This window comes from Carassius carassius, chromosome 21 (assembly GCF_963082965.1).
Source record: "Carassius carassius chromosome 21, fCarCar2.1, whole genome shotgun sequence".
Classification (NCBI taxonomy): Eukaryota; Metazoa; Chordata; class Actinopteri; order Cypriniformes; family Cyprinidae; genus Carassius; species Carassius carassius.
Window position 1 is genome coordinate 27,620,184 of NC_081775.1, and position 18,012 is coordinate 27,638,195.

The 18,012-nt window shown below is 37.3% G+C and overlaps 1 protein-coding gene across 1 annotated transcript in view; it reads left to right on the forward strand.

Moving 5' to 3' along the window:
• LOC132098035 (plexin A3) overlaps nt 1–18,012 on the forward strand; it is a 153,616-nt gene that overhangs the window by 121,229 nt on the left and 14,375 nt on the right. The window contains exons 12-23 of the mRNA XM_059504140.1: nt 1,863–2,053; nt 3,062–3,210; nt 4,250–4,370; nt 5,807–5,943; nt 7,419–7,586; nt 8,041–8,134; nt 8,238–8,477; nt 9,116–9,259; nt 11,103–11,337; nt 15,241–15,383; nt 15,894–16,150; nt 16,709–16,775. Of these exons, the coding sequence (XP_059360123.1) occupies nt 1,863–2,053; nt 3,062–3,210; nt 4,250–4,370; nt 5,807–5,943; nt 7,419–7,586; nt 8,041–8,134; nt 8,238–8,477; nt 9,116–9,259; nt 11,103–11,337; nt 15,241–15,383; nt 15,894–16,150; nt 16,709–16,775 (1,946 nt within the window). The remainder of the gene's footprint in view (nt 1–1,862; nt 2,054–3,061; nt 3,211–4,249; nt 4,371–5,806; nt 5,944–7,418; nt 7,587–8,040; nt 8,135–8,237; nt 8,478–9,115; nt 9,260–11,102; nt 11,338–15,240; nt 15,384–15,893; nt 16,151–16,708; nt 16,776–18,012) is intronic.

Consider the following 18,012-nt stretch of genomic DNA (forward strand, 5'->3'; position numbering starts at 1 on the left):
GCCCGTTAGCTTTGAACCCGTCCACACCGCTGTCCGTTTGCATTTACTTTGAGCACTTTGAGTAGTAAGAGTGGAAAGACCTCCTGGAGTCGATATATATATCTCTTGAGGAGAACTTCATCAGGTGTGCTATTACAGAGTGCTTTGAAAAGCAAGGGAGGAATAGAAAGTCACAGCTCACTGTGTGTCTGCAGATATACAATCTCTGTGGTAAATTATTGGTGTTGTGTGTTTATTAGGCCGTGATCGTGTTTTCAGTGGCCTGTCATTCTGAGCTCAGATGGCCAATTTAGCCTTGAGATCCACCTTCCCACAGCTACCATCAAAGATACCTCATTTTGGCCAAAAATCAGAGCCACCATGACTTGTATTCTTTTTCAAGTAGAAAATCCCAAAATGTGAAGATTTTATATTTTATATTTTTTATAATATTAAATGAATAAATATCAAATTGTTTTAAATATTTTTATAAAATTTTCTTATAAACTCCATTATAATACACATAAATAAATATAAATATTACATAACATTTCATATTTATTTATTTTATATTTATAAATATATTATTAAAATATAATATAAGTATTTATAAATATATTATTAAAATATAATATAAGTGTATTATAGTATTATGACACATTTAAGTGTTATATTTTGATATATTTTTATATTTTAAATGCCTATATGTGTAATATCATAAACCCCGTAATTTAATATAATATAATATAAAATACTTAATATTAGTATAAATATTATACTTTTATTAATACTGTCAAATGATTAATCGTGATTAATCACATCCAAAATATTGTTTGCATAATATACGTTTATGTTCTGTGTATATTTATTATGTATATATAAATACACACACATACAATATATATATTTAGAAAATATAAAATAATACGTGTCTGTATTTATATTTTCATAATCAATATTATAGATAAATATATTTAATAGATAAACATATATTTTTTTCTGAAATATATACATGCATGTGTGTGTAAATATATATGGCACACATACATATATTATGTCAACAAAAACTTTTATTTTGGATGTGATTAAACATTTGACAGCACTAATTTTAGTAACTAATAATTTTAATCCTATTTGTAATATAAATATTGTTACAAAAAATAGGAAGCAAAAGTGGATGCCTCATAAGCTTGAATATGAAATTGTCTAAATATAAAAAAATATCTGTCAATATTTCCAGATTTTCTATACTATGAACATTGTGTCTTACTGACATTTTTAAACATTCAAATAATTTCTTTTATATACATTATTTGCTTCTAGATGGGTTTTTTTTCCGTACAAATATATTTATTTACTACTGAAAAATGTTTAATTAAAAAAATAATTAATAAGCTAAGCATATGTTTAGTCTCTGTGCAAAAATGAGTGACTATTCACTGAGTTGCTACCTGTGACAACATTTCAAATCACTTACTTGCAGTTCTATATCTGTTAGGATGCTGTCTGTATAGATAATAACCGGCGAGTGAGCTCACTAGAGTTTGGAATAGAGCCACCGTGTATAGAATTGAACCTCTACACCCACTACAGCAGAACGCCTTGGTTTTCTGCTTCCTCGAGGCCTCGGGTCAGAGTTATTAGTGTGTGTGGGCAGCACATGAATCACGGCACAGTGAAAGCAGGCGTGGGTTTCGCCTCGGCTACCTTCCCCTTACAGTTCAATTATCGATTGGCACTGCACAGCTGGCACCACTCCAAACATGGCCTGCGTTTAACTGCCCAGCTGAGAGTACGGCTATATTCTCACTCTGTGTGTGTGTGTGTGTGTGTGTTTTTGTGTTTGTGTGTTTGTGTGTGTGTGTGTGTGTGTGTATACGCAGCTCTCCTGTATAAGTGTGAAGCTCAGAGGGACAGCTGTGGACTCTGTCTGAAGGCAGACAGCATGTTTGAGTGTGGCTGGTGTTTGGCCGATAAGAAGTGTCTCCTCAAGCAACACTGTCCATCACCCGAACACAACTGGATGCATCAGGGACGCCGCAACGTACGCTGCAGCCATCCCAGAATCACTAAGGTAATACAAACGTGTCATGTGAAAGCCATCCTTGTGTTCAGATGAGCCCTGACTAAAACATTGAACAGTGAGGAAATACATGAATTATGTTAGGGACACCGAGTAGGTGGTAAATAATTTCTGTCAAGAATGAAAGTCATTTTATTATATTTATCTGTCAAGCATGAAAGTGGTTTCATAATATTATTATTTTATTATAAATTAATTAGATTTTTTAATTTTATTTTTAGTTATTTGTTTGCTTATTCATCTTTATTTGTTTATTTTTGTACTATTTTTGTGATGTCAAAAGATTAATTGTATCCAAAATAAGTTTTTGTTTACAAAATATATGAATGTGCACTGTGTATATTTATTATGTATATATAAATACACACACGTATAAATTTACACAGTATAGACATTATGTAAACAAAAACTTTTATTCTGGATGCGATTATCATGATTAATGATAAGCATTTGTTTTTTAATAAATATTATTAAATATAATTATTTTTTTCTTTATGGTTTACTTCAATTGTTTACATTTTTAGATTTACAATTATTTAATGACTTTTTTATCTTTATTATTTATTTATTCTTGAATATGTCTTTTTATCCCATTTGTTTACCTTTTTCTTTTTCTTTTAAAAGTAGAACATATTTATTTATTATTTATCTTTACCTTTGTAACATTTTGTAGTTTGCAAATATTCATTCATTCATTTTCATCTGTTTTTTTAAACAAACAATTATTTATTTATCATTATTTATTTGTACGATTTATTTAATTATCAATATATCTTTAGTAGTTTTTTTTTTTACCATTTTCAAACGTAAAACGTGTGTATTTATTTTCATTTATTAAAAGTTTTCTATATACCTTTTTCTTAGTATGGTTAACAGCACAACTGAAATAGACAATCCTCCTACATGATAAATATCTTTTCAACGTTGTGACCTTTAACGCTCTTAGAATTTGTTTCTTTTATATCCTCCAATGAGAAGCTGTCATCTCTGTCTTTATAGATCCGGCCACTGACGGGGCCGAAGGAGGGCGGCACACGCGTGACCATCGAAGGAGAGAATCTGGGGCTTCAGGTTCGAGAGATCACTCATGTGCGTGTGGCGGGAGTTCGCTGCAACCCTGCTGCGTCTGAATACATCAGTGCTGAGAGGTGGGTTATGCTTCACGTGTTGCTAGTTAAAGAGAGAGTTCACACAAAGATGAAAATTTGATGTTTATCTGCTTACCCCCAGGGCATCCAAGACGTAGGTGACTTTGTTTCTTCAGTAGAACACAAACTGAGATTTTTAACTGAAACCATTGCAGTCTGTCAGTCTTACAATGCAAGTAGATGGGAATCACAGCTAAAACATATAATTAAAACACACAGAAAAAAAACATACACAAACAATACCAAATTAAACCCTGCGGCTCGTGACAATACATTGATGTGTAAAGACACAAAACAATTGGCCTGTGCAAGAAACTGAACAGTATTTATAATGTCCAAACTGTTTGAACTCTCCTGCGCGTGTCCTTCTGAGCGTGTTCTCAAGCAGCAGGTGTGTGAGGAGGCTTCTTCTTGCTTTTCCAGTGGATGCGGACTTATAAGTGCAGTTCTGCCACCTATCTCTCAAGTGGACCATTGACACTCAATCTACAATCTCAATTAGCAGTGTCAATCGTCCTTTTGAAAGATAGGTGGCAGTAATGCACTTATAAGTCTGCATCCGCCGTAAAGCAAGAAGACGACGACGCCTCATGCGCCTGCTCAGGAGGACGCGCTTTGGAGAGTTCAAACAGTTTGGACATTGCGTGAATGAAAGGTAAAATCTATATAAATACTGTTCAGTTTCTTGCACAGACCGATCGCTTTGTGTCTTTGCACATCAATGTATCAATGTAAAGCCGCAGGGTTTAATTTAGTTTGTTTGTGTACGGTTTTTTTTGTGTGTGTGTGTTTTATTGTGTGTTTTAGCCGTGATTCCCATCCACTTACATTATAAGACTGACAGACTGCAATGGTTTTAGTAAAAAATCTCAGTTTGTGTTCTACTGAAGAAACAAAGTCACCTACGTCTTGGATGCCCTGGGGGTAAGCAGATAAACATCAAATTTTCATTTTTGGGTGAACTATCCCTTTAAGTTGAACTGGTTTTTGGACAGTGCCTAGTGCAAGAGTGATTTCTGTGTTTGTTCTTGTCCTGCAGGATTGTGTGTGATATGGAGGAGTCTCTGATGTCGAGTCCCCCTGGTGGTCCGGTGGAGCTGTGTATCGGTGACTGCAGCGCTGAGTATCGAACCCAGTCGTCTCAGATGTACTCTTTTGTGGTACGTCCTGTATTTCTTTGTTTAGGAAAGGCATATTATTTTAATATTATTTTAAGACATCTTGGCTGTCTCGTAGCCGAAGAATTTTGCCTTATCAGCCAATAATATGGAGTCCTAATGAATCCTAATTCAGTCCCATGATCCTGTGTGCAGTTCAGCGATTGGTTGACAGAACAAATGTCATAGTGGTTGGAAAAAGTCAAAATGTCAATTTTTATTTATTTAGAATATTTAATGACTACAGTGCTTATTTCATTTTATTAAAATAGTTATGTTAAAATATATTTTATTCTTTAATTGATTTTTATTATTTGAACGATTATGTATAGTGATTTATTTATTCATTAAGTTATGTATAATTTTAAATGTTTTAAATATGCATCTTTATCCTTTATATTATTTATTTACCATTTTAGTATTAATTCATAATTAATATTTTTTATTTTATTTATTATTTTACCATTATTTAGAATAACAAAAACATTTTTCTTTCATTCAAATTTTAGAATTTTTACTGTTTTTATCTACAAATATTTAAAGACAAAAGTATTTTTTAACTGAAAAGAACATTTAGATTTATTCTTTTGCTTTTTCAATTTTCATTTTAATATATGATTCCATTTCTGCCAGAAATAAGCCTTGTAATTTCTAAGCTCTGTATGAATTTATAGAATATTAAATGTGATGACAAAACGGCACCTGACTGGCCAGCGAGAGGCTGCTGCCTTCTATTTTACACATAGTGGTTATATTTTAATCATTCTTTTCATATTGATTCCCTTATCGCTGCTAACATTTTGTTTGTGGTGGTTTACGCGCAACTAATCAATACAAATCCATCCTTTGAGACTCAGCCAATCCGATTTTGCACGTGAAACCGATGAATCGTTAGGATTCCCACTCCTCCGTCCCGTTAGCCAATCAAATCAACTGGTGGAGCCCATGTGATAATGTAGTTGAAGGAAAGGGGGATGTAAAGAATGACACAATTACCCCTTCCTCCCTGGTGAGTTTTAAGTGGTACCCAGCAGGAATAGGGCATTAGTCTATTATCCCGAGCCCAGGAGCTTTACACGCAAACACACACACACACACATAAATGGATGACCCTGCCTGGATTCCCTCAACATCTAATCAATAGTGTCCAGGCAGCTTCAGTCATGCAGAAGGGTAAAGCAAATGAAAACACGCACTCTGACCAATTACACAGGTATGCAACTAATTACTGCGAGAGGACGGCACCTGACAGGTCCTGTGTTGAAACAAACGAGCCCTGCATGGGGCGAGAGCAAACAGGACATTTCTATTACAGTGATGAGTGTAATCTCTTCATGTAGTACAGGAAAGAGGAAAACAAGCGCACGCTTGAGCATCCGTATCGCGCTTCGTGAGCTCCATCTGTTCGGAAGTTAGCGCTGCTTTTCTCATCCCTCTAGACTCCGAGTTTTAACCGGGTGCGGCCGGAGAAAGGACCCGTGTCCGGCGGGACCAGGCTGACTATCTCAGGCCGACATCTGGACGCCGGGAGCGCCGTGACCGTGTTTTTGGCCCAGGAAGAGTGTCTGTTTGTCAGGTGAGCAGCGTTTCTGTCAGCTCTTAACCGGATCTTCCGGCGCGGATCACATCTGGGTCCCTCGACATCTGTGGGATACAGTTGGGCTTCGGAGGAAGCGAGATCTGTCATTTCCACATGAAATTGGATGAACGTTCGTGGCCGTCCTCAAATATGTCCACATGCTCCTGTGCCAGGAAGTTTTTCATTGCTAGTTGTGATTGTTAGCGAGCTGTGTGGTGATCAAAATGGAGAAACATCTGCTTAGAAGATATAAATTGTGAAATGTTATCAGTTCCTGGCTAAAAAGACCTAGTTTAGACTGGTTCACTAAACTCAGCTGGTGAATTTGGTCGGCCAAGATATCTTACTGGTATAAAAAACCATAAGTAAACATAAAAAAAGTTTTTCTATTTCCATTTCAGTCAATCAATCAGCACTGTAGTCATTATCCATTAAATATTAAAATATATGTTTAATAAATATTCAGTGACTACAGTGATTATTAAAATATTCATTGATTAAATTGTTTATATATATATATATATATATATATATATATACACACACACACACACACACACACACACACTTAATTATTTAATTTATAATTGTAAATTAATATTTGAACATTTAATGACTACAGAAATAGAAGATGAAAAAATAATTCTTTTAAAAATATTTGTATTTTTTTATCCAACTTATGATTCAGTTTGGGCTAGAAAAAAGCAGTTTCTGTAATTATGCAATTATCAAACCCTTATTTGTTCTAGATTATTAAATCTGACCTTATGGTTCCTTTAAAGCCATTTTAAAAGCAGTTTTCTGGTCTAGACATGTTCTTCACTAACAGATCTCACCTGGTAAGTCAAAGAAACCTTGCTGGTAGAAAAACTATAATAATTTTTTTTTTTTTTTAAGTAAATAAAAAATTAAATATGTTTCTTCTATGTAACTTCTATTTCCATTTCAGTCAATCAGTTAGCACTGTAGTCCTTAAATATCCATTAAATGGATATTTGAGCAATAAATGACTACAGAATTAGATGATGAAAAGCATTCTATTTACTTCTGATTCCATTTTTCTCTGAAATATGCAGTTTCTGTAATTATTAAACACTCATTTGTTCTAGATCATTAAATCTGACATTAAGGTGCCTTTAAACCCAGTCTGATAGCAAAGATCAGAAAAGACCAGCATTTTTTCCCATTCAAGTTTAGACTGGTTCATTTTGGTCTAGTCATGCTAGAAACCAGCATCCACAACACATTAGAGGTCCTCTTAGCCATCTCAAAAACAGCTTGAACCAGTCTAAGATGGCTTGCTGGTCTCGCAGCCTGGGCAAGATGGTTAAGGTGGTCTGTTTTGATGGTTCTGAGAGGGTTTAGGCTGTTTATGTAGTCAGGTTTTGATTCATTTTTCTTCAAATATTCAAAAATTTCTTCAAATATTTCTGTTTCTTTGTTTAATAAAATGTCATGTTTTGTTCCAACAGGAGAACAGTGCGTGAGATAGTGTGTGTGACGCCACCCTCAGCATCAGGTTCTGGTACTTCATCTGTCAAGCTGTTAATTGACAAGGCCGAAGTCACCAGCGTTACGCATTACATTTACTCCGAAGATCCAACCATAACCAGCGTGGAGCCCAACTGGAGCATCATTAAGTATGTTAACACAATCTCACACACGCTTAATAACTCTGTTCCAAACCCAAGAGAGATTCTGATGTCTACACAAGCTAATATGTCTCCAGCATCCAAAGCCTAATAGAATTTCAGAAATGAATTAATTGAAATGGTGCACGTGGGCAGAAACTCACTCAGCCATTTCCAATAGAGAGTTAGCATATGTCAATGACGCTGTAGTCTGATTAGCACAAAGATACAGACATATAGCAAGCTCAAGTACTGATGATTAAAATAGTTTGAGTGCGATGAAATAGATACAAGAAATATAGTTGGCCCGCCATCTGAAAATAGAATTGGTGCAGCGCTTATTTCATAATTTTGCTGCTTACTATTCACTAGAACCTGAATTCTGACTCGCTAGCAATACACTACACTCATATAGTCACTTGATTTGAGGTATGAAACGAGTGTTGTTTGTTTGTTCTGATAGTGGCAGCACCACCCTCATGGTCACAGGAACCAATCTGCTAACCATTCAGGAACCCAAAGTCAGAGCCAGATATGGAGGAGTGGAGACCACAAACGTGAGTTCCCCACCAGCTGTCCTTCTCCTCTCGGTCCCCACCATCATTATGAACAGCTTGTTGTTTACGTGATAAGAACTCATGTCTGGATGTTCCTCTGTAGGTTTGTACATTGGTGAATGACTCTGTGATGACGTGCTTGGCTCCGGGCATCATCTACACCAAACGCCAGGTCCCAGATTGCGGAGTTCATCCGGATGAGTTCGGCTTCATCCTGGACCATGTGTCCGCCCTCCTCATCCTCAATGGAACTCCTTTCACATACTATCCAAACCCGACCTTCGACCCCCTTGGGAATGCTGGGATTCTGGAGGTCAAGCCAGGATCACCCATCATCTTGAAGGCATGACCTTTGTCATAATCTCCTCATCCTGTATTTACATTTTTTTATTAGCATTTTGACAAAAAAATGTCATATTTTACTCTAAAATATTTCCCAATATTTTGCTCTTTTTTTTCCTCAAAATGCAGAATTATTAATATTTATTATGCAATAAAAATAACTTTATTTTAATATTTTTTATTTTTGTTGCTTACATTAAATTCAGTAATACACCAAATGTTACCAGAATGTTTACCTATACTTTACAAATGTATTTAAAAATGTAAAATATTTTTACTGTATAACAAAAAATTTGAAAGGGTTTAAATGTGCTGAACTGTATAAAAAAAGTCATAATACAAAAAATTTGAATTTTCTTAAACATTTGAAATGTAAAATATAGTATTCTTTTTTAAAAGCTTTTAAAAAATCTATTTACTATAAAGAATTTTATATATATGTATGAAATAATTATTTATACATGAAAGTTATATATAATATATACATATTTTATTGTGTGAGTATATATATATATATATATATATATATATATATATATATATCTTACATTCCGTGACAATTTTCATGACATTTAAATTCTGCACATCAAATTATGTTGATCATGTTTGGTAAATTCATTTTTCTGTGCCAAAATGAAGGGCAAGAATCTCATCCCTTCTGCTCCTGGCAACGCCCGCCTGAATTACAGCGTGATGATTGGAGAAACGCCCTGTCTGTTAACAGTCTCTGAATCTCAGCTGCTCTGTGATTCACCAGATCTGACCGGAGAGCAGCGAGTGATGGTGAGGATCATGCAGCTATGACATTTCTCCATAATGCATTATAAACAGCTAATCTATAAGGAGCCTCTTGTGCAGCTGAAGAGCAAAACATGCTCACCTCTCATTGCACTGACTGAGAATTTATGGCTCCGTATTTATTGTATATCAACCAATAAAGGAGGCAGAAAACGAATGGACGTCTGTAAGATGGCAGAAATGCTGAATGTTTGGTTTGCATGGACTCTGGCATTGTGCCTCTCATTTAATCAATCTCATAATAAGCCACTGCCGCATGGCCATTTTTTACCTTAATGCTAAAACGGAAAACATAAAGGTCAACTGGAAGTGGCTTCCCGTATATTAAGTACTTATTAGGATTATAGGGAGCGCTGATACAAGCAATTTGCCACGTAATCTAGTTATCTGCTCTCCTGGCAGCTCGAACAATTATTACAAACAGCAGACAGGAATCCTTCATAACCTTCCTGTGCCCTGACATATGCTTAGAAGGAGCATTTGAGACACGTTCAGCCTCCTTTATTGATAATAACGGCTTTCATTAATGGTCATTGCTCAGGAAAACCTCACTATTATTTTTGCTCATACCTGTGTTAGTCATTTGAACAAACTCTTGACCTCAAGTATTCAACTTTAACAAACAAATTACAAATGCTTAATATAAAGTTATGAGCCTGACACTGTAATGTGTATGTTAATGTATGTGTATGTTCAGAATAATATAATGTACATGAATGTGATGGATGGATGGATGGATAGATAAATTTGTATCTATTTATCTATTAATCTATTTATATATTAATCTATTGTATAATCTTATTTATAAACTAAATCAAATCAGTGAAACATGAAATGAATCGATTTGCTATCAACATAAAGATTCACACCTCAGTCTGAACTACATAGCAACGCCCCAGCGCACACTCTTGCATCATGACATGAATTTCTTTAGAAAATCTAGTTTTGGTTATTAAATCGCTGAGTGTTTTGCCAATACTGTTTCCTGAATACAAACCTTGGTGCAGTAATTATTTTCTGAACTGACCAATAGCATCACAACAAGTCAATTCTAATCAAATCCGGGACCTATTCCTCTCAATGCAAGGTATACATTCACATTATGCCACTTAATTCGATCCAACACCTTCCTGTTTGATTGATTATTACTAACTCTGTGGACAGATTATTCAGCTGAGTTCCAGTTTGTGTATCTACAGTGTAGAGAAAAAGGAAAAGGAAAAAAAGGAAAAGGACAGACTGAGAGAGAGACATAGTGGGATCCAGAGTGCTGGGATCACTCGGCTAATGACCTGACACATATCGACAACGCTCCATGATTCACTTTATTCCCCTCTATCATCGAGTCTCAATAATTCATGCAGCCACGCGGGGCCCGAGCAGTCGCAGAAAGGTGAAACTCGTTAGGACAGACGGCTGGATGCTGCGTTTAATTGGTCCGCGAATAGCGCAAGGCCGAGCTCCCGGTACATGACTCAGTCAGACCCCAGTCTCTGACTAGACCTCTATTACCTGCTGATTTCTGCCTAATTGCTTGCACACCTGTGCCAAAGTGACTTTCTGAAGTAATTTGATGTGGATTATTGGTCACGGTGTCTGACGGAGGCGTGAGCGATTGTTCTCTCGCCGCAGGTGGAGGAATGAGACGTGAATGCATCGAACCAGTGCATAATTCTGTGGTAATTCTAATTGCGAGCTGATTTCATTCAAGAAGAAATAGTATGAGTGCCCTCAGCAAATCAAAAGCCCTCATTATGACCCACTAAAGATAGATTGAAGGGCCTGGTGCTCAATCCATTCTAATAGATTCTTTTGTCTGTGAGTGTAGATTCTTGTGGGCGGCCTGGAATATTCTCCTGGAATGCTTCACATCTATTCTGACAGCACTCTCACGCTGCCCGCCATCATCGGGATCGGAGCCGGTGGCGGCGTCCTCCTCATCGCCATCATCGCCGTGCTCATCGCCTACAAGCGCAAGACACGGGACGCCGACCGCACGCTCAAACGCCTACAGTTGCAGATGGACAATCTGGAGTCCCGGGTGGCGCTAGAGTGCAAGGAAGGTAAGATTTGGGGGTAGTTCAGCATCTGTGGTGCATATGGCCCATGCCAAGCTGTTTCACACAGGTGTGGAGCGTGTTTTAATGAGCTACTAATGGTTTTAACCCATAGGATAAATCAAACGGAGCTGTGATGTATTGTTTTATTGTGAGCGAGGTCTCCCGTGGGCGCAGAAAGGGAGCGAGTCGGATGCGTTCTCGCACTGCAGTAGCCTGGATTCTTGCAGAGTTTGATGCAATCTTTGTGGAGGGATTGAACTGGGTCATGACGTCATAAGGCCCTCATCCTTTGATACCGGTTTTATTCATGCCTTTAAAAGGATCTGTAGCTCAGGCAGACACTGTGCTGTGTTATTTATGCATTTGTTAAAAGAATGCCATGAGATACTGGAATGAATGCATGCGGATGCAACAATTTATAGGTTTTTTTTTTTTTCATTTCTGTGTTTTGTTTGTGGGCATAGTTTCCCAGAGACTGAAACTGTTTGCATTCATTTCAGAAGTGCTGACATATATAGAGAGGGAGAGAGAGAGAGAGCAAAAGCGATTTTGATAAATGCATTAAATTGATCAAAAGTGTCAGTAAAGACGTTTAATATGTTACAAAAGATTTCCATTTCAAATAAATACTTTTATTTTAAACTTTGTTAATCAAAGAATCCTGAAAAAAGTATCACTATTTCCACAAAAATATTAAGCAGCAAAGCTGTTTTCAATACTGATGATAAGAAGAAATCAGCATATTAGCATGATTTCTGAAGTGATCATGTGACACTAAAGACTGGAGTAATATCTCCAGTCTGATACTTCCAGTGAAAATTCAGTTTTGCCATTACAGGAATAAATAACATTTTATAATGTATTCAAATGTATTTCATTATAATGTGTGTGTGTGTGTGTGTGTGTGTGTGTGTATATATACAGTACAGACCAAAAGTTTGGACACACCTTATCATTCAAACAGTTTTCTTTATTTTCATGACTATGAAAATTGTAGATTCACACTGAAGGCATCAAAACTATGAATTAACACATGTGGAATTATATACATAACAAAAAAGTGTGAAACAACTGAAAATATGTCATATTGTAGGTTCTTCAAAGTAGCCACCTTTTGCTTTGATCACTGCTTTGCACACTCTTGGCATTCTCTTGATGAGCTTCAAGAGGGAGTCACCTGAAATGGTCTTCCAACAGTCTTGAAGGAGTTCCCCGAGAGATGCTTAGCACTTGTTGGCCCTTTTGCCTTCTGTCTGCGGTCCAGCTCACCCCTAAACCATCTCGATTGGGTTCAGGTCCGGTGACTGTGGAGGCCAGGTCATCTGGCGCAGCACCCCATCACTCTCCTTCTTGGTCAAATAGCCCTTGATGCCTTCAGTGTGACTCTACAATTTTCATAGTCATGAATATAAAGAAAACTCTTTGAATGAGAAGGTGTGTCCAAACTTTTGGTCTGTACTGTATATATATATGTGTGTGTGTGTGGGTGTGTGTGTGTGGGTGTGGTGTGTATATATATATATATATACAACCCGAATTCCGGAAAAGTTGGGACGTTTTTTAAATTTTAATAAAATGAAAACTAAAAGACTTTCAAATCACATGAGCCAATATTTTATTCACAATAGAACATAGATAACATAGCAAATGTTTAAACTGAGAAAGTTTACAATTTTATGCACAAAATGAGCTCATTTCAATTTTGATTTCTGCTACAGGTCTCAAAATAGTTGGGACGGGGCATGTTTACCATGGTGTAGCATCTCCTTTTCTTTTCAAAACAGTTTGAAGACGTCTGGGCATTGAGGCTATGAGTTGCTGGAGTTTTGCTGTTGGAATTTGGTCCCATTCTTGCCTTATATAGATTTCCAGCTGCTGAAGAGTTCGTGGTCGTCTTTGACGTATTTTTCGTTTAATGATGCGCCAAATGTTCTCTATAGGTGAAAGATCTGGACTGCAGGCAGGCCAGGTTAGCACCCGGACTCTTCTACGACGAAGCCATGCTGTTGTTATAGCTGCAGTATGTGGTTTTGCATTGTCCTGCTGAAATAAACAAGGCCTTCCCTGAAATAGACGTTGTTTGGAGGGAAGCATATGTTGCTCTAAAACCTTTATATACCTTTCAGCATTCACAGAGCCTTCCAAAACATGCAAGCTGCCCATACCGTATGCACTTATGCACCCCCATACCATCAGAGATGCTGGCTTTTGAACTGAACGCTGATAACATGCTGGAAGGTCTCCCTCCTCCTTAGCCCAGAGGACACGGCGTCCGTGATTTCCAACAAGAATGTCAAATTTGGACTCGTCTGACCATAAAACACTATTCCACTTTGAAATAGTCCATTTTAAATGAGCCTTGGCCCACAGGACACGACGGCGCTTCTGGACCATGTTCACATATGGCTTCCTTTTTGCATGATAGAGCTTTAGTTGGCATCTGCTGATGGCACGGCGGATTGTGTTTACCGACAGTGGTTTCTGAAAGTATTCCTGGGCCCATTTAGTAATGTCATTGACACAATCATGCCGATGAGTGATGCAGTGTCGTCTGAGATCCCGAAGACCACGGGCATCCAATAAAGGTCTCGGGCCTTGTCCCTTACGCACAGAGATTTCTCCGGTTTCTCTGAATCTTTTGATGATGTTATGCACTGTAGATGATGAGATTTGCAAAGCCTTTGCAATTTGACGTTGAGGAACATTGTTTTTAAAGTTTTCCACAATTTTTTTACGCAGTCTTTCACAGATTGGAGAGCCTCTGCCCATCTTTACTTCTGAGAGACTCTGCTTCTCTAAGACAAAGCTTTTATAGCTAATCATGTTACAGACCTGATATCAATTAACTTAATTAATCACTAGATGTTCTCCCAGCTGAATCTTTTCAAAACTGCTTGCTTTTTTAGCCATTTGTTGCCCCCGTGCCAACTTTTTTGAGACCTGTAGCAGGCATTAAATTTTAAATGAGCTAATTAAGTGGATAAAAGTGTAAAATTTCTCAGTTTAAACATTTGCTACGTTATCTATGTTCTATTGTGAATAAAATATTGGCTCATGTGATTTGAAATTCCTTTAGTTTTCATTTTATTAAAATTTAAAAAACGTCCCAACTTTTCCGGAATTCGGGTTGTGTATATATATATATATATATATATATGTATGTGTGTGTGTATATATAATGTCTGTTTGCATATATATGTATATATAATGTGTGTGTGTGTATATATATATATATATATATATATATATATATATATATACAGTACACACACACACACATATATATATATATATATATATATATATATATATATATATATATATCAGTAAATATTGTTTATTTTTTATTCTGAAATATATTTGAAACATATGATGTTTTAAGTACAATTTAGTAATAGCAGAAATACAAAATATAATAATTTGACATACTGTAATGCTGAACTCTTAAAAAAAAAATCAAGAGCAGTCAATATTACTGTGCAAAAAAACTCAATTACAGAGAAAAATGGTTCAATTTTCATGTTTTCAATCAGTGATAGATAATTTAATAATTTAAAAACTGCCCTATTAGAAAAAAGAAATTGGTGTTTGATTTACATCAACAAAACAACCAGCTACACTGAAAAGTTGCAAAGGAAACCAATTAAATTCAAATCTTGTTTAGTTGATAAGAACTTGATTAGAACTCCCTAATTTTTTTCAGTTTCTGTCTCATGAAGTTCCTAAATTTCATGAGGATGCGAAATTGAAATGACACAAAATAAAAAAATTTACCATATTGTAGCTAATGCCATTAATCTCCAAATATGGTGAGATATCCCCCTAGTATATCAGTCTGTCACAGCATATGAGGTGTTCTTCAGAGTCTGATGGATGCATATCTCTTCTCTTCTTTATTACTCTCAGCATTCGCTGAGCTGCAGACAGACATCCAAGAGCTGACAAACGACATGGACGGTGTGAAGATCCCTTTCCTGGAGTATCGTACCTACACCATGAGAGTGATGTTCCCTGGCATCGAAGAACACCCGGTTCTAAAGGAGCTTGACGTAAGGGAACTTTTAAAATCTCCTGGTTCGATTTCTGTCACCAAGTGTCATCTGTCACTTGCAAGTGCCAATAAGTAGGTTGCTACAACTCATAGACCATGTTCTTTTAATCCTCCTGCCAAAAAAAGAAAGCAGAAAAAACCCTAGATGTGCTTTAAAAAGATCTCCTAAGCTCTGAAGCTACGGTGCTGCTGTCTCAGTAGTGAGCTTCAGAGCGAACGCCCCTCTTTCAGCATGCTTTTTAATTAAAACCTCAGGCAGAATGAAATCAGCAGCCCTGCAAGGCCCTGGTGGAATAGCCATCTAGAGACGTGCCTTACCAAAAAATTTTTGAAAATAGTCAGCAAAGAACAATTAAATCTCACCGCAGCAGAGATTTTTTTCAAGTATGCATTCAGGCAACATTGTTGTGCATGTTTCTCTCATCTCCTTCCTGTCTGGCTTTTCCATTCTCAGTTTTTGTTCTCCTGCTTTTTCTTTTGTTTAATCAAATGTTCCCTCTCCTCTCAGTCTCCGGCTAATGTGGAGAAGGCCCTGCGCTTGTTCAGTCAACTGCTGAACAACAAGATGTTCCTGCTGACCTTCATTCACACGCTGGAGGCTCAAAGGTCCTTCTCCATGCGGGATCGTGGCAATGTGGCCTCCCTCCTCATGGCGGCGCTGCAGGGACGGATGGAGTATGCCACTGTGGTTCTCAAACAGCTCCTTGCTGACCTGATTGAAAAGAACCTGGAGAACCGTAACCACCCCAAACTACTGCTTAGACGGTAATTTTAGAGCATGGCAGTTCCTCCAATGTTACTATATGATTCATCACTACACTTGTTAAAAATTAGCAAGGACCTAGCAACCCCCAGAATGGCTTAGCAACTGCAGAGCAATGCCCTGTAAACCACTCAGAATACCTTACAACACTACATTACCGCATAGCAGCATGCAAAAAAAAAACACCCTAGCAACCACCAAATGCCTTAGCAACCACCAAAAACATCTCAATAACCACATAGCAACATGCTAAAAGAACATTTTAGCAGCCACCTAGCAATGCCCTAGGAACCCCCAGAACAGCTTACGACATTATGCAACCACACAGCAGCTTGCAAAAAAAACATGCAGACAACCTTATCAACTGTACAGAAAAGCCCTAGCAACCACCCAAAACACCTTAGCAACCACTTAGCAATGCCCTGGCATTCAATTAGAACACTTTAGCAACCACATAGCAACGTGCTAAAAACCACATTAATAACCACCTAGCAATACCATAGCAAATCTTCAGAACGTAGAGCATAATTATCACTCGTAAATTGCGTTTGTATTTGCAGCACTGAGTCTGTGGCTGAGAAGATGCTCACTAACTGGTTCACGTTCCTCCTGCACCGCTTCCTCAAGGTTTGTGATTTATGAGTTTTAATAACATGCTATGCAAAGTCCTACGTGAAATCAAACTGCTCTATGGCTAACTAGCATCTTGTTTGCAAGAAGATTTTGTTGCACTGATGTTTTTGATGGCCTGACTCATCGCAAAGCCTGCTAATAAATCTCGCCAAAGCCTACGCTTAAGAGCGACTCAGGAATGCCACGGCTTCCGCCCAACCCTGAAATCAGCTGCGTGGAGGGCACACATTCAATCCCACATCCTGTCAGGTGTTCCAGAGTTCACCAGGACGTCCCAAACGCCGCTGACTTAGGCTGAAGGAGATTGAGATGGCTATTAACGCTAAGGGCGGGAACATCAGGCCCTTTGTGCACTCAAGGCTGCAATTGCCTTGCGGAATGTAGCTCTGGCCAGCCGCCCAGTGTCTTTACGTCCCATCAGTGCAGATGTTAAAGTGTTTTGGCCACCATACAGGCCTTATAGGAGTAATTACCACGAAATGCCTTCTCGGTACGGCTCCGTTACTCTTCTTGGGTGTGTACTTGTAATTTCATATATACAGTATCATGAGCCAAAGCATTCGGTATGTGAATGATGGTATGTACATCATCTTATTAACAAGCTTTTAATGTTACAACATATACTCCGTGAACATTCTCAGAACTTTCTGGCAAGGTTCTCTCAAAGCTTTGAACAAATGTTCTTCCAGAAACCTTAATAGAACTTTCATTCAAAGTTATGCTGCTTTCAATAACATTCAAGAACCACCTTAAATAAATGGTATTTCCAGCAGAGTTGGGTGACACATTTTAGTTGTGTATAGTCTTCTGGACTAGTGTTATGGCTATTTGATTTTATTGTTTTGGGGCTTAACAGTCCATTTTCACTTTATGCTTTCATTCTGTGAGTTCACTTTTAGATTTTTTACGAAGGAAAGTCATGCAGGTTTAGAACAAAATGATGGTGTGTAAATCATAGAATTTTCATTTTGTGGTGACTTATACCTACAAGGGTAACAAATATTTGCTAACAGATATTTAAGGCTTCCTATTGTGCTGTCAGTTCATGTCATCTGAATTTACACTGTGAAACCTGGCGCAGATCCCGTGACACATATCTGTTGTGTCATAACATGGTCTACTGGGCAGACTATGAATAGCAGACAGAGCCAGAACACCGACAGCCTTTAAAAGCAATAGAAAATGAGGATTTGATGTATATATTAAGACTAAATTCATTTGACATAGAGTT